Genomic DNA, 27,267 nt, shown 5'->3' with positions numbered 1-27,267 from the left:
GGCTGGTCCGATGGCTCTGAAAATTGGTGGGGATGATCTATGGTGGAAGGGGAAGAGAATGGTGGTGACGGTGCATCAAACGGTGGCCGGACGGCGGAGAACCGGCCGGTCAAAGGGGCAGCGACGGGATGGAGAGAAAAAGGGGCTGCTGCGTACGCGGGAGAGGAGGAAGAAGAAAGAAGAAGAAAAAAAAAAGAAAAAGAAAGAAAAAGAAGGAAAAGGAAAAAGAAAAAGGAAAAAGAGAAAAGAAAAAGAAAAGATGAGGGAAAAGAAATGAGGTCCAGTCCTCACTCCGGAAACCAAAACTGATCCGCCGAAAACGATTTTAAAAACCGTAAAACGACTAAATAAAATAAACACATCAAATAAATAAAAAACCAATTTAAAACACATTAATTCAAAATAAATAAACTAATATATTAATTAAATTAAAAACAACCCTTCAGTGAAAATACACGTAAAAGCGGGTCATCACAACATTAAAATGCCTATATTTTTTCTTCTTCAATTTCTCTAAATCTATATAAACTTGAATCCGCTAAATTTTTTTTGACAATTTCTCTGCAACGCTTTTAACATATGGTCGATGTTCTTACAAAATAAATTTTGAATAGCAGATTAATCTTTCATATATTCAACGTGTAAAGTAAGAAGGCAACAAAATATAAATAAACTATAATTTAACTACTGATTAAGAGAAAAATCCAACAAACCATAAACCCGAGAATTCCAAATTTTTTAAGTTTAGCTTCTAGAGAATCAAACGCAGCATTATGATTTTCTTTCTATCATAGCCATAATAATACATCAACGAAACCAACCAACATTTATGAAATCAATCCTAAACTCTTCGTTGAATGAAAAAATTTTCCTCTGAAATTTAGTGATCCAAGATAAACCAAGTAATTTTCAGACAACTTCACGGATCACACTGCATTAAAATCAACATTCAAATACAATCTATACAAAGGAAAAAAATGGTTATTTGTAAAAGGATTGATTTCACTAAAATAATGCCATAAGCTCTGAAGAGTCCTATAAGGTCCACAGATTCATCCCAATAAAGTTTCAAAAACACCTTCAACATATACATGCAATCACTTAAATAAAATCTATAAGCATGTCAAAAGCATTTTTAATTTGATCCACTTGCCCAAGAGGGTAATGTCGGAGAAATAGGTAAAAGAAAGTAAGAAAACATGAATCCAATCACAAATGAGAAGTGCAATATCTACAGTGAAAAATGAAGGATGGGACACCTGGAGGTGATGAGTCATGGTCACAAATATATACTCACATCCCACCCTGAACAAAATTTTCAAAAGTAAAGGTGAATGGCCCAACAACAAGAATCTAGTGAATTTATAATGAACATAAATGTATGAGAAAAATGAGACTAACTACATACACAAAAGAAGCTAGCACACTATAAGAGCAAAAATTCTAAATGAAGATTTCTCAAGAACAAACGTATCACATTGGATTTTAGGGCCAAAACACTAATTTTCTATTAACCCAATAAAAAAGGACCATGACCTGCTTATAGATATAAAGACTAACTGCTTTAGGCTAAAAGGTTTAAACAGATAAAGGAGATGAAAGAGACATCATCGGATTTGAGGAGTTGACGGTGGGGAAATAAACATCAAAATTACAAAACCATTTCTTAATAAGCAAAACAATTTGTTTACATTTCATGAAAGAAGAGTTTTATTATATTGGAAAATGTCGATCTCAATAAACTTTCATGGAACAGAGGAGATACCTTTGGAAGTCCACCATTTCCCAGTGCTATATCCATAACAAAAGAACCTGTGCATACTTAGTAAAACAATTGATATTTCTCTTTTCTGTCTCAGTTATCTCTGACCAAACAAGATGGAAGAAATTACAAAGAAAACCAAAAAAAAGTGCTAAAGATTGAAAATAAAGAGTAGACAACTGACTAAGGTCCTGGATCTCAACTTTGGGCTATTTGATCTTCGAAGCGAACGAATTAGTAAAGCTGTGGGATTACAAATCATTAGCAAGAAAAATGAGAGAGTGATCTTGACCGGAAGCAGATAGACCTGAAAAAAAAAAAAAAAGGTCCATTTGCACCCGGCAGGGAAACCCCCGCGTACCCATCTCTCTCATAAATGAAATGCAATGTTTCATATACACCAAATGACCAAAATCACTGAGTCTTTGCTGTTCCTTCCCTTCCCTTTGTCAAAAACTCTGCTTCTCCCTTCGTCTACCCACGAATACAGGTTCGTCTTCTCATCTTTTTCTCGACTTCGTCTTCTCATCTTCTCCTTGACACCTGCTCACTCTCGGTCATTCTCTCCCTCTGCATTTGATCTTCCTCTCATCACTCTCTCCTTCTTGGTTTCTTTCTTAGCCAGCACCAACGTCAAGCCTTCCTCCAGCCATCTCTCAAGGCATTGCCTCACATCGGAAACACCATGAAAATAGCCTAATCAATGTGCTGCTCCTTCCACTGATACAAGTGGCCCTGTTTTTTGTCCCCGAAACAGAGCAGCCAAAGGAAAGTGCCACCCAAGTTCACTGTTTTTTAGTTCCTTTTGTTAATATAAATGATAAAAGGCTTGGGAACACCGTTTCTGGGCATTAAAAGTATGATATTATGCAAACAACATATAGTTATAGTTCATTATGGAAACATAGCATACCTCGGGAAAAAATCTAAAATAAATAAAACCCAAGCTACATATCAATGCATTCTCTTTCAAAGCACAAAGCCCAAACGGAAATGTTGCACCTGAGGCACAGAAAATGTTGCTAAAGGCAAGAACTCCGACTTCCAAAATAAACAGATTTAGAAAGCATCTAGACCTATTAAAACAAAAAAATAAAGTGAATAGATCTGTTCTTCTCAAACTGCAGGTGCTCTCTCTCTCAGACAGCCAGCGCTTTCTCTCTCCCAGACGGCACTCGATCCTTTCTCTTCTTCAGTTGGTTTCATTTGTATAAACTCTGTTTGTATTTCTTTTTTTTTTTAAATATATCGATTGACGTGCGGTTCTCCCAAAGGTATCCAACGCCGGGTACCTGTAGCAAAGCTGAAAAATAAAAACCAACGCTGCAGAAAAATAAAGAAGAATCAAAGAAGAGAGAAGAGAGAAAGAAAGACAAATAAAAAGAGGAGAGAAGAATCAAATAAGAAAGAAGACAAAGAGATGGAAGAAAGAAGTGGTTTTGGAGAGAGAAACAATGAGAATATGTAGAAAAAGAAGACGGAAAGGTGGAAAAAATTAAAGGACCTGACATGTTATACTTTTAGTCGACCCTACGTCTGATCATTTATATGAGTAAAAGACAAATAAAACCTCATATAAACAGGCTAAAAGAATAAAATAGAAGGATAAAAAAGTAATGACATAATAAACGACTACACACAGAAAAATGAATGAAAGGGACGAAAAAATAACAAATAGACGAAAAAATAATAAATTCCATTTTATACATACTTTTTATATATAGAAAATATGAGCATCACATGTTGTACGAGAATCAAGTTTTCTGAATTGAATAACGACATTTAAAAATTTTTCTCTTTATTTAATAAGGCACCATCTTTTCAATCCGTACGGCTAGACCCGAAAACCAACCCGAGCACCGGGTTCTAAACTAGTCGAGAAGTTCAAACTTTAGCCTCTCTCTCTCTCTCGCGGATACCCTACCAAAACCCTAGAAACGCACCCAAGACCTCAACTCAGAAATCTGAGGTAGCTAAAAAAGTAAATTAAAAATTAAAAAAATCATAATGGGGAAGAAAAGCTTAATGGAGGACCTCTTCGGAACCCTGGGGGACTTCACCAGCAAGGAGAACTGGGACAAATTCTTCACCATCAGAGGTAGAGATGACTCCTTCGAGTGGTACGCCGAGTGGCCCGAGCTCAGCGCCCCACTCCTCTCTCACCTCGACCAACTCCAGGCACATTCACCGTCTTCTGCCGCATCGGTGGCTACGTCCTCCCCGCAGATACTCGTACCTGGCTGCGGAAACTCCCGCCTCTCCGAGCACCTCTACGATACCGGGTTTAAGGGCATCACCAATATCGACTTCTCCAAGGTTGTCATCTCTGACATGTTGCGTCGCAATGTGCGGGAACGGCCCGGCATGCTGTGGCGCGTCATGGACATGACCAGCATGCAGGTGCGGTATCTAGGAGTATCTTTGAATCGTTTTGTGCATTTGTGTTGCTAATGTTGAAGAAAGATCGTGGTATTTCTAACTTTATATTTAGTTGATATATTAGATGAATGTATCAAAATGCGTCACTCCTTTGTTCCTGTATAGCTTGTTTCGTGCTCTAAAGTTTTGTGTCGATGCATATGTAGATTTGGTACACTGTTGGTATCTAGTGGATGGTTCTTTCTGCCAATTCAGTAGTTGGTGATTATGGGCTGTGTATTTGCCCTTTTGTTCCTGTTTGAACATTTCAGCTTCAAAATGCATGAGTTTTTATAATCGTATGCCATTTTCTGTGATGCCGGCGGGGTCGCCAGCAGGTTTGGGGCACTTGAGTCTGAGGAGGAAGAGGCTTGGGCCTGAGAAGAATCTTTTGCCCACCGGACAGGGTTGGTGGGCCTAATGGGTTTCCCATTCACGGGCCCAGCCCAAGAAGGATGATCAGGCCCGGTCTAGCGGGCTCTCCTTTTTTCACAACTTCTTCAATCTGCACAAACCCACTTCCCTCGCCCATGACCTCACTTAAGCCCAAATCTACTTTCCTCATCAGTGCAAAGATCTCCTCAGATAAACTTGACAGAGGCCTTGACCACCCACAGCGCCCCTTCTATATCACCTAATGTTGTACTAGTGATAGAGGCTCCCCTACCACCCATGTTAGTGGTAGGTCTGCTGTTGTGATTTCCTACGCTACCAAGCCATGTACCCTTCGCCTGGGCTCTGTTGACCACCACAGCAGAGTCACTCCTTGCCGGCAAGCTAAAAAACGAGGCGCATGTGGCATCGTTGGAGGGATGAAATCTCTCTGCCTCCAAGTCCCAAGTTGTCTTCCTTCTCTTTTGGTGGCCAGCAACTTTGCCAAGGTGGTAAGAAAAATCCTGCCCCTAGCGTTAACTTGTCTTTGAATGGTAAGGACTCTTTTTCCCATCCTTGTTTGCCTAAAGAAGCTATCATGTTGATGAGAGGCTAACCCTTCCTCCACCATATGTACAACCCATGTAGCTAATGCCCTACTTACTATGATGGATGTGACCTATCTTCTACTACGTTTAGTGATGCGAACACTACTACCACCCTCCAATGAGAGAGTGAAACATTTTGCATCCATCGTGAAATGTCTTTCACACTTCATTGGTGAAAACAAAATTGACTAAAAGGATTTGAAAAATTAAAAATGCCGTGGAAACGAGTGAGTCAACTCTGGTGAGAAGCACTTGAGGTGAGGTTATGGGTATGCATGAAAAAGTTGTATGGAGAGAAAAGTTATGCAATTATTGAGAGCTTCGCTATACTTTAATATCTCCTTCCTGAGAAATCCTCGTCTTTGGGGAAAGGTGGTGCTAGTGGATGAAGCATTGTATCACTACAGTCAGATTCTCTATTTTGGTTAATGGCATTGCCGAATGCTTCTTTAATAGCTCGAGGTTTGAGGCAAGGGGACCCTTTATCACCTCTCATTTTTATTTTTGTAATGGATGTGCTGAGTAGAATGTTGAATGGAATGGTAGATGGGGGTTTCATCTTGGGCTTCTTAGTAGGTGGCTCCACGTATGGTAATCTATCAAATCTCTCATCTACTTGCTAACGACATGCTGATTTTTTGTAAGCCAGATCTTGATCAGATTTGCTTCCTGAGAGCCCTCTTGCTTTACTTTGAAGCTATCTTTGGTCTCAAGGTGAATCTTTCAAAATCTGAAATCGTTCAAGTCGGCTTGGTTGATAACTTAAGCGACTTGGCTGCTTTTTTGGGTTGCAAGGTGTCATCCTTGCCCAAGAAGTATCTTGGTCTTCCTCTGGGGCCCTCTCATAAATCCAAGGCAATATGGGATGTGATTGTTGAGAAAATCAAGTGCAAACTAGTGGGATGGAAGAGACTTTACCTCTCCAAAGGCGGCATAATCACTCTTATTAAGAGTACACTCTCCAATCTCCTCACATACTTTCTATCTTTATTCCCCTTGCATGCAGGTGTGGCGCATAGACTGGAGAAGACCTTTCGTGATTTCCTATGGGGCAGCATTGAGGATGTGAAAAAATTCCATTTGATCAAGTGGGACAAGGTATGCACACCTTTGTCCAGCAGGGATTGGGGGTTCATAATTTGAGAACTTTCAACAAGGCTCTCCTAGGAAAATGGTTATGGCGGTATCAGAGGGAAAGAGATGCCCTTTGGAGGAAAATTATCGACGTTAAATATGGAAGCATTTAGGGAGGTTGGTGTTCCAATGAAGTAAGAGGGACCTATGGCGTGGGTGTGTGGAAATTTATTCGCAATGGCTAGGCAGACTTTCATGCTAATTGCAAATTTGTGGTGGGTAGGGGCACACAAGTCAGATTTTGGCACGACACTTGGCGTAGCGAGGTTGCTTTGAAGATTGCTTCCCCCCCGCCCCCCTCTTTCAGGATCGCATTCAATAAGGATGCTGCAGTTGCTGATAATATGGCCCTCTCCTCCAACTCCACTCAATGGTCAGTGAGATTTATTAGAGCGGCACAGGATTGGGAAATGAGAGATATTGTTGATTTGAACCTCGATGCAGATGGAGAGGATCGTTTACTTTGGTCATCTACAGGGAACAAGAACTTCTCAGTCCGATCCTTTGACGGTACCTAGAGTCGAGAGAGTTACTTTATGGTGGCAAAGCAATTCAAAGGACATACTGGTTAGGTGCTTTTGCAAACCATAAATTGTATGCATGGAGGAAATGTTTTCGATTAATCAAAAAGAAAAAGGAAGAAGGAAAACAAGACCTTTTGAGAGGTTAAATATTAGCAATTAGAAGGATGGAAAAAAACCCAAAATTAGAAGGAAAAAATTTTTTGAGTATATATTTTTGGATCATTAAACAAAGTTTTAGTGATCAAAAGAGTACACAAGAGCCTAAGTATATGAGACATATACAAGAGCAACGCCTAAGCATATTAGTTTAGTGAATAAGGAATTCGTGAAAAAGCCTATGATCATGCCAACTGGAGATTCTTACTCTACATGCGTGAGAGATGTGGCTTTGGTACGAAATGGTGTACTTGGATCCATCATTGTATTGCTATGGCTTGTTTCTCTATATTGGTGAATGGCACGCCAAAAGGCTTCTTTAAAAGTTCACTAGGATTGAGACAAGGTGATCCTCTTTCTCTGCTACTCTTTTTATTGTGATGGAAGCTTTTAGTAAGATGATTTAAGGTGTCGTGGAGGGTGGGTTCATATCTAGATTCTTAGTGGGGGAGGAATTATTGGCTCTGTCAACATATCTCATCTATTATTCACCGATGATACCTTAATCTTTTGTATTGCCAGCCATTAACAAATTTGAGCTTTGGGGGCTCTCTCTTGTTATACTTTGAAGTCGTATCAGGGTTGAAGGCTAACTTGGTCAAATCCGAAGTAGTGTCGGTGGGGGATGTTCCTAATGTGGAGAGCATGGCTTCAATTTAGGAATGCAAGATATCGTAGCTTCCAATGAAATATCTTGGCTTCCTGTTAGGTGTTAGGTTCAAGTCAAAATTTATTTGGGATGTTGTTCTAAAAAAATGGAGATGAAATTAGCTAGTTGGAAGGGGATGTATTTATCCAAAGGTGGTAGGGAGCCTAATCAAAAGCACTCTCCAATTTGCCACTCTCCAATTTGCCAACTTCCTCTCATTATTTCTGCTCCCCACCAAGGTGGCTCATCGCATGGAGAAACTCCAATGTGACTTCTTATGGGGTGGATAAATGATGAGTTTACATTTCACTTGGTGAAATGGGTCACAGTACACTCTCCTATTAAAGGTGGATTGGGCATTCGGATCTTGACATCTTTACACAAGGCCTTGCTTGGAAAATGGTTATGGAGATATCATTATGAACGGGGGGCCTTGTGGAGAACCATCATCGAATTGAAACATGGAGAACCATGGGGAGGATGGTTTTCTGATGAGGTGAGTAGGCTTTATGGAGTGGGGCTGTAGAAGCATATAATAAGAGGCGGGGGTACATATACATATGCAAGAAAAATCCGCTTTGTTGTGGGTAATGGATCCTATGTCAAGTAGTTATCAAGTTTATGTTCTAGCACAGATGAAAGAAGCCTTGATTGCGGACCTACTAACCATCTCCAATGGGATTCCCCAATGGAATGTTAAATTCTTTAGAGAAGCATAAGATTGAGAAGTTGATGTTTTTTCAGCATTCTTTGACACTGTGTATTCCATCCGTTTGTCGGGTTGGGGGGGGGGGGGGGAGACAAGAATTTTTGGTGCCCCTTTAAGAAAGGGACATTCACAGTCCTCTCTTCTACCTTGACATGTCCACGCGCAATACAAATCCATTTCATGGAAGAGCATTTGGAAGACAAATGCACCTCTAAAGGCAACATATTTTGTATGGACGGCTTCTTTGGGGGAAGATCCTCACTCTAGATAACTTGAGGAAATGTTGAATCATAGTCATGGATTGGTGTTGTCTGTGCAAGAAGAGCGGAGAGTTTGTTGACCATCCACTACTTCATTGTGAGATTGCCATGACTTTGTGGTATGGAGTCTTCACTTGGTTGGTACTAGCGTGGGTGATGCCGAGAAGCGACCTTCTTGCTTCATGGATAGGCATTGGGGGAAACTCTCAAATTGCATCCATATGGAAGATGGTCTCAATATGCCTAAGTTGGTGCATTTGGAGGGAGAGGAATCAATGAAGTTTTGAAGATCAAGAACGACAATGGATGAAAGCATGGCTGGCTAAAACTCAAAACCCTAAAAATCAAATAGGTAACATCACCATTACTTTGGTGCTTTCCGCACCCACCTTCCTAACTGACCAAGTTACTTGTCTAATTTCTTACTCTGCGACCTACGTCGGAAACTAGGGTCTGTTGGTAGGGTCAGTTTTTCAGACATTTTGCCCAATCCCGTTGGTAGCCGTTGTTTTTTGCTGCAAGAGACATGGTTGTTTTCCTTTGTAGTGGTTTCTTTCTTGCTACAACACATCTTTGATGGTTTTATTTGGCTGTTTGTATTGGCTAAATGATTTTCATAAACTTTTCATCTTTTTTTTTTTTTTTGATAAGTAAAAGATTTTATTGATCCACGTAAATAGGCAAAGCTCGAGTACACAGTGGGTATACAAAAGAGAGAGCCTAGTTACAAACTAAGTGCTACGAATAGTAGCATAAAAGTCGTGAAGACTTGTTCCGTTCAATACAATAGAGGACACCCAAAGTAATAGGGTGTGAAAGAAAAAAGCCTTGAGACCGTCGAGGGAGCGTTCCTTGTTCTCAAAGCAGCGTCTATTCCTTTCGATCCATGTGCACTACATTAAGTATAAAGGTACCATCTTCCAAATAGCAGCTATCTGACGATTGCCCCTTATCCCTTGCCAACAAGACAATAAATCAATCACCCTCCTAGGCATAACCCACGCAATACCTAGCCTGGTTAGGATGTCATCCGACAAGGTCTTAACTACTTCGCAGTGAAGAAGGAGGTGGTCCACAGATTCACTATCGTGTTTGCACATGAAGCACCAATCCAATAAGTAGAGTCCATGTTTTCTTAACTTGTCTATAGTCAGAATTTTACCATGAGAAGCCACCCATCTGAAGAAAGCTACCTTAAGGGCAACATTGCACCTCCAGATGCTCTTCCATGGGAAGACGTTGCAGGGGTGATTTATCAAGGCCTTGTAATAAGAACGGATAGAGAATTTCTTATTTCCTGTGCCTATCCAAAGTAAGAGCATTCACATTGGTTTAGGCATATGCATATACAAAATCACATCTTTTGGAGATCCAATTTGCCATACAAGCAAAATTTCCACATTGGCTTATGCAAATTTGAGATAAAATAATAATAAAATATTATCATTTTATTTTATTTTTTTTGCTTTTTTTTTAATATGGTTTGATATTCAAATATGTAAAATATTTAAGTAAAATATTTTTTGAGGAGTGAATGAGTAAAATATGTAGTAAAATATTTAAAGGTAAAATATGTAGAAAGAGAGTGGGAGGAGAAAAAAGAATGAATAAAATATGTTTTGGAGAGTGAATAGTAGATCTTTAAACAAGTAAAGGTACTGTTCATAGCTATGCAAATATTTGAAGATGCATAATCCAATGTAGATGAATTTAGACTCATATTATGCAAATATGACTTTGCATATGCATATGCATAGACCAATGTGAATGCTCTAAGCTGTCCTCCCCTCCAACCCTTAGCTTCATTTCATGTAATGCGCTGTAGAAATCAGTGATGACTCCCACCTTCCAATCTTGGGCAGCTCTAGAGAATCTCACAGACCACTGGATAGAGTCAACAGTACTACACATATTATCGGCTATCGAGGAACCCTGATCAAAAGCGATCCTGAAAAGAGAGGGGAAAGCATTTTTCAGGGCGACATCCCCACACCAAATGTCATGCCAAAAACGGATGCACGTGCCTCTTCCCATCGCATATTTGCAGTTACCGAGAAAGTTATTCCATCCATTCCGAATAAATTTCCAGACTCCCACGCCATATGTCCCTCTTGCTTCTTTGGCACACCAACCTCCCCAAATGCTTCCATATTTGTCATCTAAGGTATGTCTCCAAAGGGCATCTCCCTCAAGATGATACCGCCATAACCATTTCCCCAGGAGTGCCTTGTTGAAGGTGCGCAAATTTCTTAAGCCCAACCCACTATAAGACAATGGCGTGCATACTTTATCCCATTTGATCAAGTGACATTTCTTTTCATCCTCCAACCCGCCCCATAAAAAATCGCGGAAAGTCTTCTCTAGTCTATTCGCCACCCCTGCAGGCACAGGAAATAAGGAGAGGAAATAAGTTGGGAGGTTAGAGAGCGTGCTCTTAATAAGAGTGATTCTTCCCCCCTTAGACAAGTAAATTCTCTTAATAAGTCGGAAGGGGGGCCATGTTCATCGTCGGCGGGGAGGGCAAGCAGTCGCCGGAGGCCGAGGCGTCGATAGCTCGTTCTGAGGAGCTAGGAGCTCTATTTGGAGGGCTTGGGGCCCGTGGCTAGTGAGTGGGCCTGAGGCCCGTGAGGGAGGCCCTGGGGCCTGTGACTCAGGGGCTTGGGTACCTGGTTGTGCAAGAGGGTTGGGCCCAGCCTGGGCTCTACCACATTCCTCCCCCCTACCCGGTCATGCAAGGGCCTAAGTGAAGGGCCCAGCCCATTGAACCCTTTAGTCCCAATTACCTCCCCTTCCTCTCCCCTTAACGTAGACTGATCAGCAACCCGGGAAAAAGAGAGAGTAGACTGTTTCCTCCCACTACCTATGTTGTCCAGTCCCATCACCATGTTTAGACCCAAATCGACCCTTTTTATCAAAGAGGAAACTTCTTGCAATACTCTAGAAAGTTGAGCTCTGACAGCCCAAAGGACACCCTCGACATCCCCCATATTTTTACAGTCGTCAGAAGATCCTCCTAATACAACTGGGCAAGAGTCAGGTATGTTGGAACCATTGGGTAAAAGATGTTCTGGCAAAGAACCAGCCAAAGCAGCTGCGTATGAGGTTGTTCTTGCCTCCACGACGGTTCCATCTCGTTTCACAATTTCTGAGTGAGGCACCACTTGCTCAGCCACCTTCCTAAGGTGATAAGAGAACCCCTCCCAGCCGCTGCCCTTAACTCCTTCGGGGATGATCAACGAACCCCTTCTCCTGCCATTAATGAATTCCTCCAGAAGAAGGTAACGTCCCCTAGAGTTTCTAAGCAGTTGCAAAGTAAACAGCCCATTCCCCATTCTTAGTTTCTTAAAAAAACCTTCTCGCAGAGGAGCATCAATGGCTTCCATGACCATCCTCACAACCCAAGAGGCTGTAGCACCGTTAATGAGTATGAATAAAACCATACGTCTGTTCTTCTCAGTAATACGAAAACTGTTAGCTCCTACCTTCGAGAAAAGAAGGATTTTGATTCCACCATAAAACGCCTAACTTCATCCATTGGAACTAACTGTAAAGGATACTTAACAGAGGGGAAAAGGAGGAAAAGAAGCAAAAGGGGCTGAGTAAAGGATTTCAACTCCGGCGAGCAGCGCCAGAGAGGGGGGTGCATGCATGCATGCAGGTTGTACGGAGACACTACTCTATTTAATTTAATTTTTTTTCAGTTTTTTGAAAGAGAGACACTACTCTCACAAGAAAAATGGGGATCTAGAGTAACCTGGCATTACCCATGCTATTCCCATTCTGCTAAAAAAGTAGTTCCAAATCTCATGAGCAAACTCTGGTTAAACTTTTCATCTTAATTGAATAATTTTTTCATAAGATTCTTGCCATGTTTTATGACAATAAGATTCTTCTTCTTGTCCTTTTTTTTTTTTCCTCAAGTTCTTGCTAATTTACAGTTCATGGATGAGACTTTCGACGCTGTTCTTGATAAAGGCGGATTGGATGCTTTGATGGAACCAGAGCATGGCCCTAAGCTGGGGAATCAATATTTATCAGAGGTATCCTGGTCTTTGCTTGGAGCATTTTTTGACACATATCTTTCTATTGTATGCATTTGGAAATTTAGTTTAATTGGAAATAAGATAGCCATTCTTTTGTTATGATATACAATCAGGATTTTATTTTCAGGTGAAGAGAATTCTGAAATCAGGGGGAAAATTTATTTGCCTTACCTTGGCTGAATCCCATGTTTTAGGTACTGTTCTGGAGCTTTATTTTAGCAATAAAGTAAAAGCCCATTATTATTTTGCTTATTCTTGCTTTAACATTTTAGGTCTCTTCAAGCAAATAGTAATATTTATGCATCTTGCCTAAGTTGAATATGGCCCTTAAATGAATTGTCGAAACAGAAATTTATTTGCAGCTCTTGCTTTTGATGTTGGTTGCATGTTTGGTGAATGTACTCAGTTTGTTGTGCCTGTTCTGCAAAATTAAAAGTGCTTATTCCAACCTTTTCAGGTTTGCTTTTCTCTAAATTACGATTTGGGTGGAAAATGAGTGTTGAGGCCGTCCCTCAGAAACCATCCAGTAAGCCTAGACTTCGAACGTTTATGGTGGTTGCCGAGAAAGAGATGTCTACAATGTTGCTCGAGATATCGTCATTGTTCAATAATTCTTCTCTTGATTCTAATGGGAATCAGGTAGAATTTCTCTTGTGCAGGATAAAGTATTCCATTAGATGTCATGTATGGTAGAATTTCTCTTGTGCAGGATAAAGTATTCCATTAGATGTCATGTATGAACATATACCCAAAATTGCTTACCCAGTGGAGTGTAGCAGTTATCCAACAATAACTTTTGGCCTGTGTTAAGCCTTTTAGACCTGATGGTAGCAGGGGTAGCTATTTTTTAATATACTCTTGAACATAATGTCTATTTTGGAAATGTTAGAAAAAAATTTCTTGTAAGCTTGATAAAAGTTGCTGGATCTGGTTTTAGGCTTGCGGACTTCATGAAGCTCTTGAAAATGAGAACCGAGTTCGACGGGGATACTCCAATGGTTCTGATCTATTGTACTCACTTGAAGACCTGCAACTTGGAGTTAAAGGCGATCTTACAAAACTGTGCCAAGGTCGTCGGTTTGAGCTTACTATGGGTGGAAAAGGGAGCAGTTATAGAGCCGTACTTCTGGATGCTCGGCAGCAGTCTGGTCCATTCGTCTATCATTGTGGGGCTTTTATTGTGCCTAAGGTCTGTCATGGCATATGTAGTTGGTTTAATCACTCACAAGAGCGAGACTGTCACAAATATATCTTCTTCTTATTCTCGTCTCATGGCATAGATTCCAGACAGAAAAGTTTGATTGGAAGCTGCATTACTCATTTCTTAAATGCACATTGGAGCATTCTTATAAAATACCAAGTTTCTTCAAATTATCAAAAAATACTTAATGGTGTAAAACATGCCCATTATATGTTAGTATATCATGCCCTCAGTTGCCCTTTTTTTCTGGGTAAGAAGCATACTGTTGTTGTTTATATCCATCATTAATTTAAACTGATTTTTGGGCATTTAGTTTGCCTGATTTTCAGTAAGATTTGAAAAAAAATTGAGTAGCACCTAATTTGAGCTTTTAGTTTAACTGGTTTCTTGTGAACCGTTCCAAATTTTAACTACAAATTTATCACGATAGTCCCTGAAGTGTCAAACTTAAATTAATTTTGTCAATATGTTGTGGAACATTATCTATTTAATATCTCAACTGGTTTATTTTTTGTAAAATTTGCAAAGACTTCTGCTCTTATTTCCTTCTAGCTACCTGGGTGTTTCCTTTTGTATACTTGTTATGTACTTGGGTTGTGCCCCAACGTGCTTTTAATAAATTTGCATGACTTATCAAAACTTTCATCTGTCAAGTTGACTATACCTTGTTGGGAGGTGTAATTGGTGTGAATTTATTGTTAGTCTAACATCTAATTGCTGTATAAAGATATGTCAACATAAATTGCTTTATGTCAACCCCTAGGGGTTGGCTCAAGTGGTAAGGATCTTGGTCTTGGTGGTATGCTCATTCTAGGTCTAAGGTTTGAACCCTTTTGAATGCAAAAAATTTCTAGGGACCATTGGACTAGGGGAATTTCCCCTTGAACTACTTGTGGTGCACTTGCGGAAAACTCATTGTCATGTGCCTGTGCACCCCCGGGATTGGTTGGGACTTTGTTTCCAGACACCCGGTGCCAATAAAAAAAATGCTTGACTGGGTTATCTTTATCTGTTTTCGTTTTCATTATTGTGCCATTGGTTTCTGGTTTATTTGTTTGGTCAAGTACACAAGGATATGGCAGTGCATTTTAAACCTATATGGATAGTATTGTAGTTGTTGCTTTATGGATCCCTTGTACTTTTTTAGGTGAACCCAAATGGGCAGTAGTTGTTCTTTTTTGAAGTATGTAACTGTATGTTAGATTTCAGACTCGGGCTCATGAATGGCTATTCTCTTCAGAAGAAGGACAATGGATGGTAGTTGAAAGCTCAAAGGCAGCTCGTCTCATAATGGTACTTTCTGCATAACAAGTATATTATCTTTGATCTGCATTTTCATAGTATATTATTTTTAAAAAAATTAGTGTTTTATTTGAAGTAACTTTTCTTAATGAAATTTTATGTGCCAAATGAAGGTTTTTTTAGACACCAGCCACAGTAATGCCAGCATGGATGACATTCAGGTAATATGTTGCCTCCATTGTATTTTTTTTGGTCGTTAAACAAAATTTTATTGATCATAAGAATATGCAAGAGCCCAAGTATACTGGACATTTATTAGAGCAGCGCCTATGAGTGCTAGGTTAGTGATACAAGAAACTCGTGAAAGTTCATGCCTCTAAAATCAATATGTTTCCATTGTATATGATGAGGCTTATAATTGCAGTATTATAACTATTGATTGCAATTATTTACTAATATATTGTTTGCTATCTCCCCAGAAGGATTTGTCTCCACTGGTTAAACGGTTGGCACCTGGAGAAGATGACAATGGAGCTCAAATTCCGTAGGTTACTTACATAATTTGCATTTGTCTTTTTTGCCAGGATGTTGTCTTGATGCATGTCCAATTGTAGTAATAGTAATTTCTTTTTAGAAGTAAAAGAAATTTTATTAATACCTGTAGAGGAATAGACGTAACCTAAGTACACAGGATGTATACAAGAGAAAACACTGAATTAGAAATAGATACAAGGAAATAATGAATGCTAAGCCCATCAAAGTTTATAGCAATAGCCCAGAGAACTAAAGTTTTGAAAAATAATCTTTTAAGTTCCTCCAATGTTCGTTCCTTATCTTCAAAGTTCCTGCCATTTCTTTCACGCCATATGCACTCATACTAATAGTAATTGTTTCCATTTGATTCTGACGCTGTTCCCGGACACCTGGTGCCAATAAAAAAAATTGTTTCCATTTGATTCTGAAACCTCTAGTTAGTTTTTGTTGTCCCAGCAACTTGCTTAAGTTAGTACTATGATTACTACCAGTAATATGAATTCTGTTACGGATGTTTTTTGAAATCTTTAGTTTATGAAATTTTTTCCGAGACAAATGCTTGCTAGGACTAAGAAATCTGGTTTTGATAAGCATTTGTGGATGACCTATTGTATACATCCTGTTTCATATATGTTTCCATTGGGTGGTTTATTTCTGCAGGTTCATGATGGCAAGCGACGGGATCAAGCAGCGGAATGTTATTAACAAGGTGTTAAAACTCTTTTGATTATTCAGTTTTATTTGAAGCATGTTCTGCATGCCCTGAAGAAAAATTTGAAAGCCATTACTGTTAGTTATTCACCTTCAAGAAGAGGCAAACATCTCTCAGCTTTTATAATGCGTGCTAGTTAATCTTGAATTTCTTTGAACAAGAATGGACCTGAAGTTGGTTATACATATTTCTGTTATTCTTGCTTACCATTTGCAAATTTGGCAAGCTTTGATGAATTTAAATTAGCATCCATCCTGTAAACCAATGCTTAACCTAGTATAAGCAGCTGTTATGTTTGTCTGGTTATACCCTGCCTGATTTTTTTTGAATAGGCATAGCCAAGTACATTACAAAGATATGCACTAACTATGTAGGCGCAATAGAGACAAGAAAATCATATAGATCCATGCTGTTAAAGTCAACAGCAATAGCCCAAGTACATAGAGTTCTAATAAAAAACCCTCGGCTGATTTCAATTCTTCCTAGTAGCTTGTGACTCTGTAGTCTGTATGCACCTTCTACCCTTTTTCCTCATCATAGAAATATTGGCGGTGATCAAGAATTTTGATCAACTGTTGACGTCCAACCTTTCAGTATTAGTAATGGCTGTATATTATATACACTCATCCATTGTTTAACTTTGCAAGTAGGGTAGTCTGATTACCTCAGATCAATTCAAAAACATTTCTGAATGCAAGTGCCCAAAAAGAACAAAAAGAAGTGGTGGTCATAAAATGTATATGACTCGCATTTCTCTCTTTCTTTCAATCACAGATCATTGAGTGCTGAAATGCTGGTTGCTCAAATCATACAATGCCAGAAATGATAGGCCTTCATATGAAAATCTCATGGGAAATGATAATAGCACTAACTATCTCATCATTGGCTGTGAAATTTATCATCTCTTGAAATGACACTAGTGATTTCTTGGCCTCCACTAGGGAGCTGACTTCCCATCTTCCAGCTGTCCCTGTTTTGCAGTGCGAACCTATTATTTGACTGTTAATTTGATCATCCTGGAGCTATTTGTTTTTTCTGTGAAAATTTGAAACATAACAATCACATCATCCCTCGCACCTGCCTTTGTTTTCTAGGTTTCATCTTCATTAAGTGGGCCAATAGTTGTTGAAGACGTGGTTTATGAAAACGTTGATGCTGCTGTTAGTCGTCTTTTTCCATCCAAAGATTTGATATTCCGACGCCTTATTTTTGAAAGAACTGAGAGTCTGGTGCAATCAGAAGCTCTGCTAATGAAGGAAGGATCTTCTCATGAAGTTAATGAAGTTGAGAGGAAGAAAACCCGTTTGTCCTCCAAATCTAAGAGAAAGGGTGCTCAGAAACAAATTGGTATTGATTGATCCAATTGTTAGATGTGGCTTTTATTGATCAAATTACACTTTTTGTTTGCATGGTTCTGCTTGACTCTTAAATCTTTGGGCAAATTATGATTTTGGTCCTAGAAGTTCCAGTTAGATTTATATTTTGCCCTAGAACCCTAAACTTTTTTGTTTTAGTCGGTAGATTTTAACAAGCCTCCCTCTTTTATTTTTGACCTGCCTTATTGTCACTTGCAAGTAGCATTTACTGATACTGTAGATGCACACATGTCCTTAGATAATTTAGAATTTTTTTTAATAAGATATTTTATTGATATAGAAATAGGCATAGCCCAAGTACACATGAAGTATAAATGTGGTTACACCTAGTTAGGAACTAGAAATTAATACTTATTAATTTTTTTTTTTAATTTTTATAAATGAATGATTGTATTAATGATAATAGGCATAACCCAGTACATAAGATGGTACACAAGAGATAAGACCTATATAGGTCGTAGCAATAGAAACAAGAAAGTCATGAAAATCAAGGCCATTAAAGTCTACAACTATTGCCCATAGGAATAGAGTTCTAAAAAATAAAGATCTAAGTTCTGTTAGTGAACGCTCCTTATCTTCAAACTTTCAATTGTTTTTCTCCTGCCATAGGCATCACATAATACAGATAGGTACCATCTTCCACACTGCTTTGATTTGTGGAGTACCTCTTGGATGTGTCCAGCTGGCCAAAAACTCAACCACTGTGGCGGGCATTACTCAGGCTAACTCTACTCGGCTGAACACTTCATTCCACAACGCTCTAGCAATCTCGCAATGTAGTAATAGATGATCCACAGTCTCGTCGGATTTCTTACACATGCAACACCAATCTAGTATTATCACCTTGCGCTTCCTCAGGTTATTTTTTGTCGAAATCTTATCTCAGGAAGCTGTCCAAGTAAAGAATGCTACTTTGGGAGGTGCCTTATTCTACCAAATCCTCAATTCAAATATCAATTTAGAAAAATTTAAAACTAATCACAACTATTAAAACTCTATAGGGCCGAAATTCTCATATGCTATTTCTATTGATTTTTGTTTCCAACTTGTTTTGATCAACCTTTTGATCTATGACTTATAAATATGTGATCTTCAAACCAAACCATCACATGGTTTAAAAAGATGTCTTAAAATATATATAAGCTTCTAATTCAAGATCACATGGTTAAAAATTAACCAAAACATAAATTTAGCCAAGAACATCCACACTTTGGCTTATCTGAATATCTCTTTACATAAAATTTCATATCTTTGAAACTAACATCAAATATCTTCAAAATAATAATATAACATGTATATAAGATGCTTAGGATCCTCCAATAAAATTATCAAAGTCATTAGAATAGGTTTAGACCACCAAAGAGTTAAACTTTCTTAAAACAGAAACTGTTTTTCCTCTTCCAGTTTCTATGTTTCTAAATCTAAGAAAATCTTTCATCAAAACCTTTAATCATGCAAAAATCCTCAACCAATAGTCATATATACATGTTAAAAATACTCCATAAAAATTTCGGACCAATATCTATCCATTAGCTTGGTCAAAAACTCCAAACTATAACATACTCTCCAGATTCACGCCCAGAATGACCTTTCCATGGTTAAAAATACTTTTGACTGACCAAATGACCATGGAATGATACGAAAAATACATCTACAGAAACTAGACTCAAAGAGGAACAACTTATATGAAGGAGACTTTATGATAAAACACTTACAAAAGCTTCGAAATGGGTGTGCAAAAGAACTCCTAAAAGCTGTCCGAGAGAGAGTGTTTGGTATTCTTTCAATGGAAAGTATAAATGAAGATAATTTCGTGGGGAGGGGTAGCTGGAGATACTTGTGGATAAGATATGGAAGATATGAGGCTAGAGTGAGAGTTAAGTGTAGGACTCTCTTACCCGAAGTGATAGTTAAGTGTAGGACTCTCTTACCGGAGTGAGAGTGGAGTGTAGGACTCTCTTACCTAATAATATCTACAAAAATCAACTCAAGATATTTTTACCCAATAATATCCACGAAATTAGCTTAAAATATTTTTATTCAATAATATCTACAAAATTAGCTTAAGATATTTTTATCCATTAATATCTACAGTTTTGAACAGACGTTTCGCCCGAAATTATGAAAAAAAATTATTGCGCCATAAGACCTTAAATAACCCTCCGAGTCTAATGGCACAAACCATAATACATTTTGACACCTCTAACTATCTCCAATAATCAAAAACACTTCTGATATCATAATGAGTAATAATACTAACTATGTAGTTAGCTTAAAACCTATATGATTAATCAATTCGTGAAAACTTATAGACTATTCACGAGGTTCCTAAAGTCAATAGAAATTCCACAATTGAATTTCTAGCGGGCTGTTACAACACCACTGCATAAGAATTAAGGGTGAATTTTTTCAATCTAGGCCGCTACACTAGCTGGAATAGGAAAAAGAGACAAGAAATATGTTGGTAAGTTAGAAACAGTACTCTTGATTAAGGTAATTCGGCCATAATGTATCTACACAACCATTTCCCAACTAAGGCCTGATTGAAAATTCTCATATTTCTAATTCCCAACTCACCAGATTAGATTCATCCCCCACACCACTGCATAAGAATTCAGGGTGAATTTTTTCAATCTAGGCCGCTACACTAGCTGGAATAGGAAAAAGAGATAAGAAATATGTTGGTAAGTTAGAAGCAGTACTCTTGATTAAGGTAATTCGGCCACCTTTCGACAAGTACAACCGTTTCCACCTTGCCAATTTACATTCTATCTTCTCGATCACTGTATCCCATATTGATATAGCCCTTGAGGTAGCCTCCAACGGAAGTCCAAGGTAATCCATGTAAGAGAGGAAACCTTACATCCAAGCGTATTGGCCAATTGTTAAATGTTGCTAACACGACTAACTGGCACTAATTCTAATTTATCAATGTTCACTTTCAAACCTAACACTGCTTCTAAACATAGTAAAAGTGCCTTTAGTGCTCGAAGCTGCTTTTGGTTTGCCTCACAAAATACTAATGTGTCATCTGCAAACAATAAGTGAGAGATGTTAATAATACCCCTACTGGGGTCACCAACCGAGAAGCGTACCATAAAGTCATTCATAACCAAAGCCGATATCATCCTGCTAAGTGCTTCCATATTACTAAGTGCTTCCATATTAATGATGAAGAGGAGTGGGGACAACAAATCCCCTTGTCTTAGGCTTTGTGAATTGCTAAAAAAACCAACTGGATTTCCATTAATCAAAACTAAAAATCTCGCCGTTGAAATGCACCATCTCTCCCCATATTCGGTCCTCCCTGGTAAGTAAAGTAGAAACTCCTAATTGACGAGATCATAAGCCTTCTCCATATCCAGCTTACATAGGATCCCTATAGAACCAGATTTTAGTCGGCTATCCAGGCATTCATTGGCAATAAGAACTAAGTCCAAAACTTGCCTACCTCGTACAAATGCATTTTGTGGTTTCGTAATGATCTTCCCCAATACCTCTCCTAAGCGATTTGTAAGCACCTTGGAGATGATCTTGTATACCCCATTGACAACGCTAATGGGCCTATAATCCTTTACCTCCGATGCCCCAATCTTCTTAGGAATCAAAGCAATAAAAGTGGCATTTAAACTTTTCTCAACTTTTCTAGCTTAAAACAACTCTTGGAACACCTTCATTAGATCCTCCTTTACTACCTCCCAACATGTTTGGAAGAATTACATAGAAAAGCCTTTCGGACTTGGTGCTTTGTCTTTGACCATTCTTCTTACAACATCATAAACCTCCGCCACCTCAAAAGGTCTCTCCAACCAAGAGGCATTCTGCTGCTCAATAGACTCAAAAGGTAGTCCATCAAGCTTTGGCCTCCACCCCTCTTGCTTTGTAAGCAAATGTTCAAAAAAAAAAAAAAAAAAAAAAAAAATCAGCAACATGTTCACGAATCACAGCAGCCTCCATACAATCCACACCATTGATATTTAGCATCTCAATGGTATTATTTCTCCTATGAGAGTTAGATACTTTATGAAAGAATTTCGTATTTTGGTCCCCTTCTTTCAACCACAATGCTCTTGATTTTTCGGCACCAAGAGATCTCCTCTAAAGAGATTACCCTCTCTAATTCTGAAACCAACTTTGTCTTCCGAGGTATCTCTTCTGGTGAAAGATCCCTATCCTTTTGTATCCTCTCTAACTCCTGTATCTTCTCCAACATGGTTTTCTTATGTTCCCCTATGTCTCCAAAGGATTGAGTATTCCAAAGCTTTAAATCGTGCTTTAAAGCATTTAATTTACTTGCAAGGATGAAACTGGGGTTGCCATGAATCTGGTATGAGGACCACCATTGCCTTACCCTGTCTACAAAGTCTTTAGTTTTCAGCCACATATTTTCTAACTTAAAATAATGACGCCCTCTTTGGATACCACCACAATCCAACAAGATGGGGAAATGGTCCGAACAAATGCGAGGCAACCTCTTGACAAACATGCGGATGAGGGATTTCCCATTTTGGTGAGACTAAGAATCTGTCTAATCGAGGCCAAGTTTGAGTATTAGACCATGTGAAAGTACCCCTCATGAGAGGAAGGTCCACTAGATTCAAGTCGAAAATACACTTTGAAAGTTTTGTCATTGCTGGTCGCTTGCCTACTGTCTCCAGAACATTCGCTTGAGAACCTTATAACATTAAAATCACCACCTATGCACCATGGAAGGTCCCACCAGCTATGTATTCCAACTAATTCTTCCCATAATAATCTTTTGATATTGTCTAAGTTTGACCCATAGATACCTGCAAAGCCCACAAAAAATTATCTTCCACACTCTTAAAGGAACATACCACTGTATGCTCTCCTATGAAGTCCTCCATTTTCTCGACCACCCTTCTATCCCACATTACTAATACTTCTCCTAAAGCCCCATTCGATGCAAGATACACCCAATCCACATATGGATAGCTCTAACTACTTCTCACAATTCTTCTTAGAATAGATTTTAGCTTGATTTCTTGTAAGCATACTATGTCCGCCTTCCCTCACAAAGAAAATTTCTTAGACGAAGATGCCTGTTGGCCTCATTAAGCCTGAGGACATTCCAAGACAAAATTTTGGGCTTCATATAGAAGATACTATCCCCTTCCCTTTGGATCTATCTTAGTTTGAGCTGCCCTCATAATTCAATGACCATGTAAGTCTCTTTAGCTCCCTCTATTTCTTAGACCCAGATTTCTTAAGCTGAGTGTGACCCACCTCTATGGCAGTAAGTAAAGTCATAAACTGTTCCTCAAAGCCCTCATACTCCATCCCCACACAATGTTGATTTCCTTCACCTTAAGCAGAACCCAATAAGACACACTAGGCTCGTTTGGTAACATGCAGTTCAGGGGTAAGGGCTCCCACTCTCTAGTAACCAACTGTGAGTCCAACGGCATCCCCATCACCTCCTCCACGAAGAGGTTTCAACACTCCCACTCAGAATAGCCTTGCATCAGAATAAGCATTTGTGATGGCCCATTAATATCTCCCTCGTCCCTACCAGAGAGGGGAAAAGCATCATCATGAGCATCATCGTGAGCATCATCGTGAGATTTCCTTGCTGCTCATGTCTCGATATGCTCCTTAAGCTGCTGTAGAGCCTCCGCCAAAAGGGATAGAGCTTCCTTGTTGTTTGTTGGTGGCATCTGGCCACAATATGCCGGAGTCCCGACACATGGTGGTAGAGAAAAGTCCAGCTCTCTTTCAAGAACTACTATCGTCGGCTCCTCCATAGTCGCCGGTACCCTCTGGGCCTTAGTCGAGGGTTCCTTGGCTGGTTGTAGGGCTCCCGCCAACGTTTCAAGTGAGGATGCGAGGCTCCTGCCGGTAGGGGGCCATGGGTCACCCCCCTCTTAGATTCTCCACATGGGTTGGGCCCCGAGTTTCTCTTTTCCTGCATTGCGCCCCATGGGCTGAGGCCCAAACAATTGACCCACCTTGCTAGGCCCACACGAGCTGCTCTGTCCCACCACACTGGCTGCTGAAGCCTTTCTGGGTCCAACGACTTCCAGGCCCAAGCCCTTTTTACCCTGCCCATTTGATGTTTCAATTAAGCCAGCTTCCTCCTCTCATAGGCCCACACTAAGCCCACATCTTTCCAGTCCCACCCCCGATTCTCCTTTATCCTCTACGCACCGTATCAACCAATCTACTTTAAACTGAAGGCCTACCAACTGTGCCTTCACGTCCATCAACGTGCTATGTACGTCCCCCACTGTCATGCCGACAGTAGGCCTGCCACCACCACCCTGCCTCTGTGCAGTACAAGGAACTCTGCCAGCACCATGTCCGTTGCCCTTTCTTGCAGTGGCTCCTCTCTGAGCTTCCATGCCGCTGTCCCCTTTTCTTGTTTCATGGGGTTGCTCCGGCATCAGTGCCTCCCTGTATGATTGTTTTTGCTGCTGAATCACCACTGCTGATGGTCTTCTGTAGGTGCTTCTCCCTAGGTAAATAAACTCCCACAAGGCCTCCCTCAACCTCTCCATCCACTGCCCTTCTTTTCTTCAGATATGAAGATAAAGTTTTGCCTGCCACCACCACTATATTCCACCAATGCCATGTAACGGCCTCGAACATTGGTGCACCATTGTACTATGAAGCTATGGTTGCCTTTCTTGACCACGGTGTAAAAATCCTTCATTTTTCCCTTCAGACGGTCTTCCAATGCCTTAGCCAACCATTGCACCGTAGAGATCCCAGTTTCAACTTAGTCATCACCTTCCAGCTTCTCTATGTGATAAGCAAGAAACTTCCATCTTTCTAAAGTGAAAAAACTTCTGATTCTATCACTAAATCTTTTGAGAACCCCATCCTAATCATGCCAACACCTCAAAACTCGGTCGTAAACCTGCCATCACTGACCACCCAACCTCATCGGAGAGAAATATGGTTGTTTTCCATCGTCTGATTTGGTTGTATGGAGAGAAAATTAACAATCCTTCGATAAAGATTATCAATTTTTTTAAGTAATAATACCACTATCTTTTTTAAAGTAAAATGTGTAGGAGATATTATGGTACTAAAATATAATTTAATTTGTATGTATACTTATAAAAAAAAGATATTGCGGTACCCTAAATTGATTTCTGGGACCACATGTCGTCTAAGGTTTTGCATAATCATTGAAGGACACGTGTACAAAAATTATCCACTGTGTGAGGAGTTGCTATCCATTCAGGAACAATAAGGTATGGTAAGAGTACCATTTTTTTAGGTATTTTTAAAAGTTGAAAGACCAAATTGAAATAATAATAGTTTGTGGACTAAATAGAAATCTGACACATAGTTTTGGAACCAGAATTGTATTTTGACCTAAATCTTTTATACATGCAATTTTCTTCTTGATGTTTTGCATCACATGATTTTATTAGATAATTATTTTTTGCAATTTCAATGTAATATAACATATTTTTTATGATGGTTGTGGCTACAGTAATTGGTCTGCTTGGTTGTAGACTTCTTGTTCTCTGTCTCTACGGGACAGAGAGGAGGTGGGGAGAGGATCCCAACAGTACTGCTAATTGACAAAGGAGGAAAGAGAAAAATTTAGATAGTCGTAGAGCTTGGATCTTATTGTTGGATTGAATGTGATTGATATAGTTTAGAGTGAGGGAAAGATGCATATAAAAAACGACTAATAATTTTTATCTAAATATCAATAAAGAACATTTTTATAACCGTTTGAACTTGAATGGTTATCCCTAATAAAGAAAAGCTTTAAGTCCCGAAAATCAGTTAAAACTCGATGGAACTGGAGGTGTCCTATTTGTACAAGTCTTGTGCACAAGGATCTGGCGGCAACTGGTTGCACAATTTTGTGTGCCAAATGGGGCTGTATGACATGTGGGAACACTTGATGTATGACATGTCAACTCATGAACAAAACTTGTGCAGAAGGATTTGTGAAAGTGCTGTTTATCATAAAAGTGCATCCTGCTTTGATGCTTGCTTTCCATCTTTTTATTTTGATATATTTTTCTTGATGTGACAGAAGCAAGCAATGACCTTAAGGTCGATCACAGCTATTTGGCTAGTTCTTATCATACAGGGATCATTTCTGGCTTTAACTTGATCTCTTCTTATGTGGAAAATGCGGTATCAACTGGAAAAACTGTGAGTATTGCTACTTCCCATGTTGGCTTTTTACAAAATATGCTTTACTTGGTTATAAACAAAAGAAAAGAGAATACCTTATCATGCTCTTATTATTGAAGTTTGTAACCCCTAGGGGTTGGCTCAAGTGGTAAGGGCCTTGGTCTTGGTGGTATGCTCCTTTAGGTTTAAAATTCAAATCTTCTTGAGTGTAAACAATTTCTTGGGGCCATCGGACTGAGGGAGTTATCTCTTGAATTATCCAAGGTACACTTATGGGAAACTCCTTGCCTAAGGCCTGTGTATCCCGGTATTAATTGGGACTTTGTTCTCATGCACTCAGTGCCAATAATTTTTTATTTTTTTTTCTAAAGTTGTGAAATTGTTTGGTTTGGGTTTTATTTTGACTAGGAAAACAGTTTCAGGTTATATTTTAACAAGGATCATGTATACGTCCTGTGTACTTGGCTATGCTTATAATTATGGAGAGAACTTCTTGATTATCTATAAAAAAAATAAAATTAACAAGGATAAACAAGGACAATGTTTTTAATGATAAATGTTTAATCAAAGTAAAATTGTAGGCCTATCACTATTTTACACACACAGAGGACAGCTTTGCTTGGGGGGCATTCTCTCACCTGTAAGACATGACCCCATTTAACCAGCCTGGGCCCTTTCAAGTTTAAATGTCAAAAACCCTTTGTTTCTGTTTTTAGTTTTACCTTGACATGGCCCATATTGTGGTTGCTTTATTCTGTATACTGAGATTTACCAAGTGATCTTTCTCAGGTTAAAGCTGTTGTTATTGGTCTTGGAGCAGGTTTACTTCCTATGTTCCTTCATGAATGCATGCCCTTTTTACATATTGAGGTGATTCAATGCTTGTGCTCTCTCTTGAAAAGAAAGGATGTCATTTGGTTATCACTTTATGGGAACCGTCTGATAGATCTTCATTCCAACAGGTGGTGGAGTTAGATCCTGTGGTCCTCAATCTTGCAAGGAACTTCTTTGGTTTTACTGAAGATAAATGTTTGAAGGTAGTTCACTATATTCTTATTAGCTACTTTTCATATTTTCATTATTTTTAATTCAAAATCTTTTCTATTGTTCATTCCTATGTAAACTAGTATCACTTACTAAAATACAGTAGTTTATGATTTTGTGTTTGATAGAGACGCATGATTAAGATTATCATCTGGTAAAGAAATCCTTCCACATTTCAGTTTTGGTTGTATGCCATGATTTGCAAATAGATGTTGTTGAAGTCTTCTTTCCAACTTTGCTCTTTTCCTGATCACCATAGTTGGCAACTTTACTGCTTTTCTGGTCTCTGTTTCCCTTTACATTTCTATATTGATTCCCTCTAGCAAAGGAGGGTTTGTACTGGGCTTAGATCAACAGGGAAGCAGTTGGTATAACTTCACATGTATGCTTCTAGAG

The 27,267-nt window shown here is 39.1% G+C and overlaps 1 protein-coding gene and 1 long non-coding RNA gene across 3 annotated transcripts in view; one reads left to right on the top strand and one right to left on the bottom strand.

The window, feature by feature from the left end:
• Nucleotides 1–1,596: 1,596 nt before the first annotated feature.
• LOC122315948 lies at nt 1,597–3,286 on the bottom strand. Its single transcript, XR_006244203.1, has 2 exons — nt 2,714–3,286; nt 1,597–2,550 (listed from the first exon to the last, which is right to left on the bottom strand). It is a non-coding gene; the product is annotated as an uncharacterized LOC122315948 (long non-coding RNA).
• Nucleotides 3,287–3,604: 318 nt separating this feature from the next.
• The window catches only part of LOC122315936 (eEF1A lysine and N-terminal methyltransferase), a 30,245-nt gene continuing 6,582 nt past the window's right edge, over nt 3,605–27,267 (top strand). Inside the window, exons 1-13 of one of the 2 annotated variants that reach the window (XM_043132299.1) lie at nt 3,605–4,162; nt 12,531–12,632; nt 12,763–12,829; nt 13,093–13,274; nt 13,573–13,824; nt 15,046–15,129; nt 15,252–15,299; nt 15,558–15,622; nt 16,273–16,321; nt 17,419–17,671; nt 25,724–25,845; nt 26,617–26,697; nt 26,790–26,864. In XM_043132299.1, the coding sequence (XP_042988233.1) occupies nt 3,770–4,162; nt 12,531–12,632; nt 12,763–12,829; nt 13,093–13,274; nt 13,573–13,824; nt 15,046–15,129; nt 15,252–15,299; nt 15,558–15,622; nt 16,273–16,321; nt 17,419–17,671; nt 25,724–25,845; nt 26,617–26,697; nt 26,790–26,864 (1,773 nt within the window). In that variant the 5' untranslated portion in view covers nt 3,605–3,769. Of the gene's footprint in view, nt 4,163–12,513; nt 12,633–12,762; nt 12,830–13,092; nt 13,275–13,572; nt 13,825–15,045; nt 15,130–15,251; nt 15,300–15,557; nt 15,623–16,272; nt 16,322–17,418; nt 17,672–25,723; nt 25,846–26,616; nt 26,698–26,789; nt 26,865–27,267 lie in introns of both variants that reach the window. The other variant, XM_043132309.1, reaches the window with a different exon arrangement.

The sequence above is a fragment of the Carya illinoinensis genome, chromosome 1, assembly GCF_018687715.1.
Source record: "Carya illinoinensis cultivar Pawnee chromosome 1, C.illinoinensisPawnee_v1, whole genome shotgun sequence".
NCBI classification, from domain to species: Eukaryota; Viridiplantae; Streptophyta; class Magnoliopsida; order Fagales; family Juglandaceae; genus Carya; species Carya illinoinensis.
The sequence above is the reverse complement of the archived record's forward strand: the minus strand, read 5'-3'. Positions and strand labels throughout refer to the sequence as shown.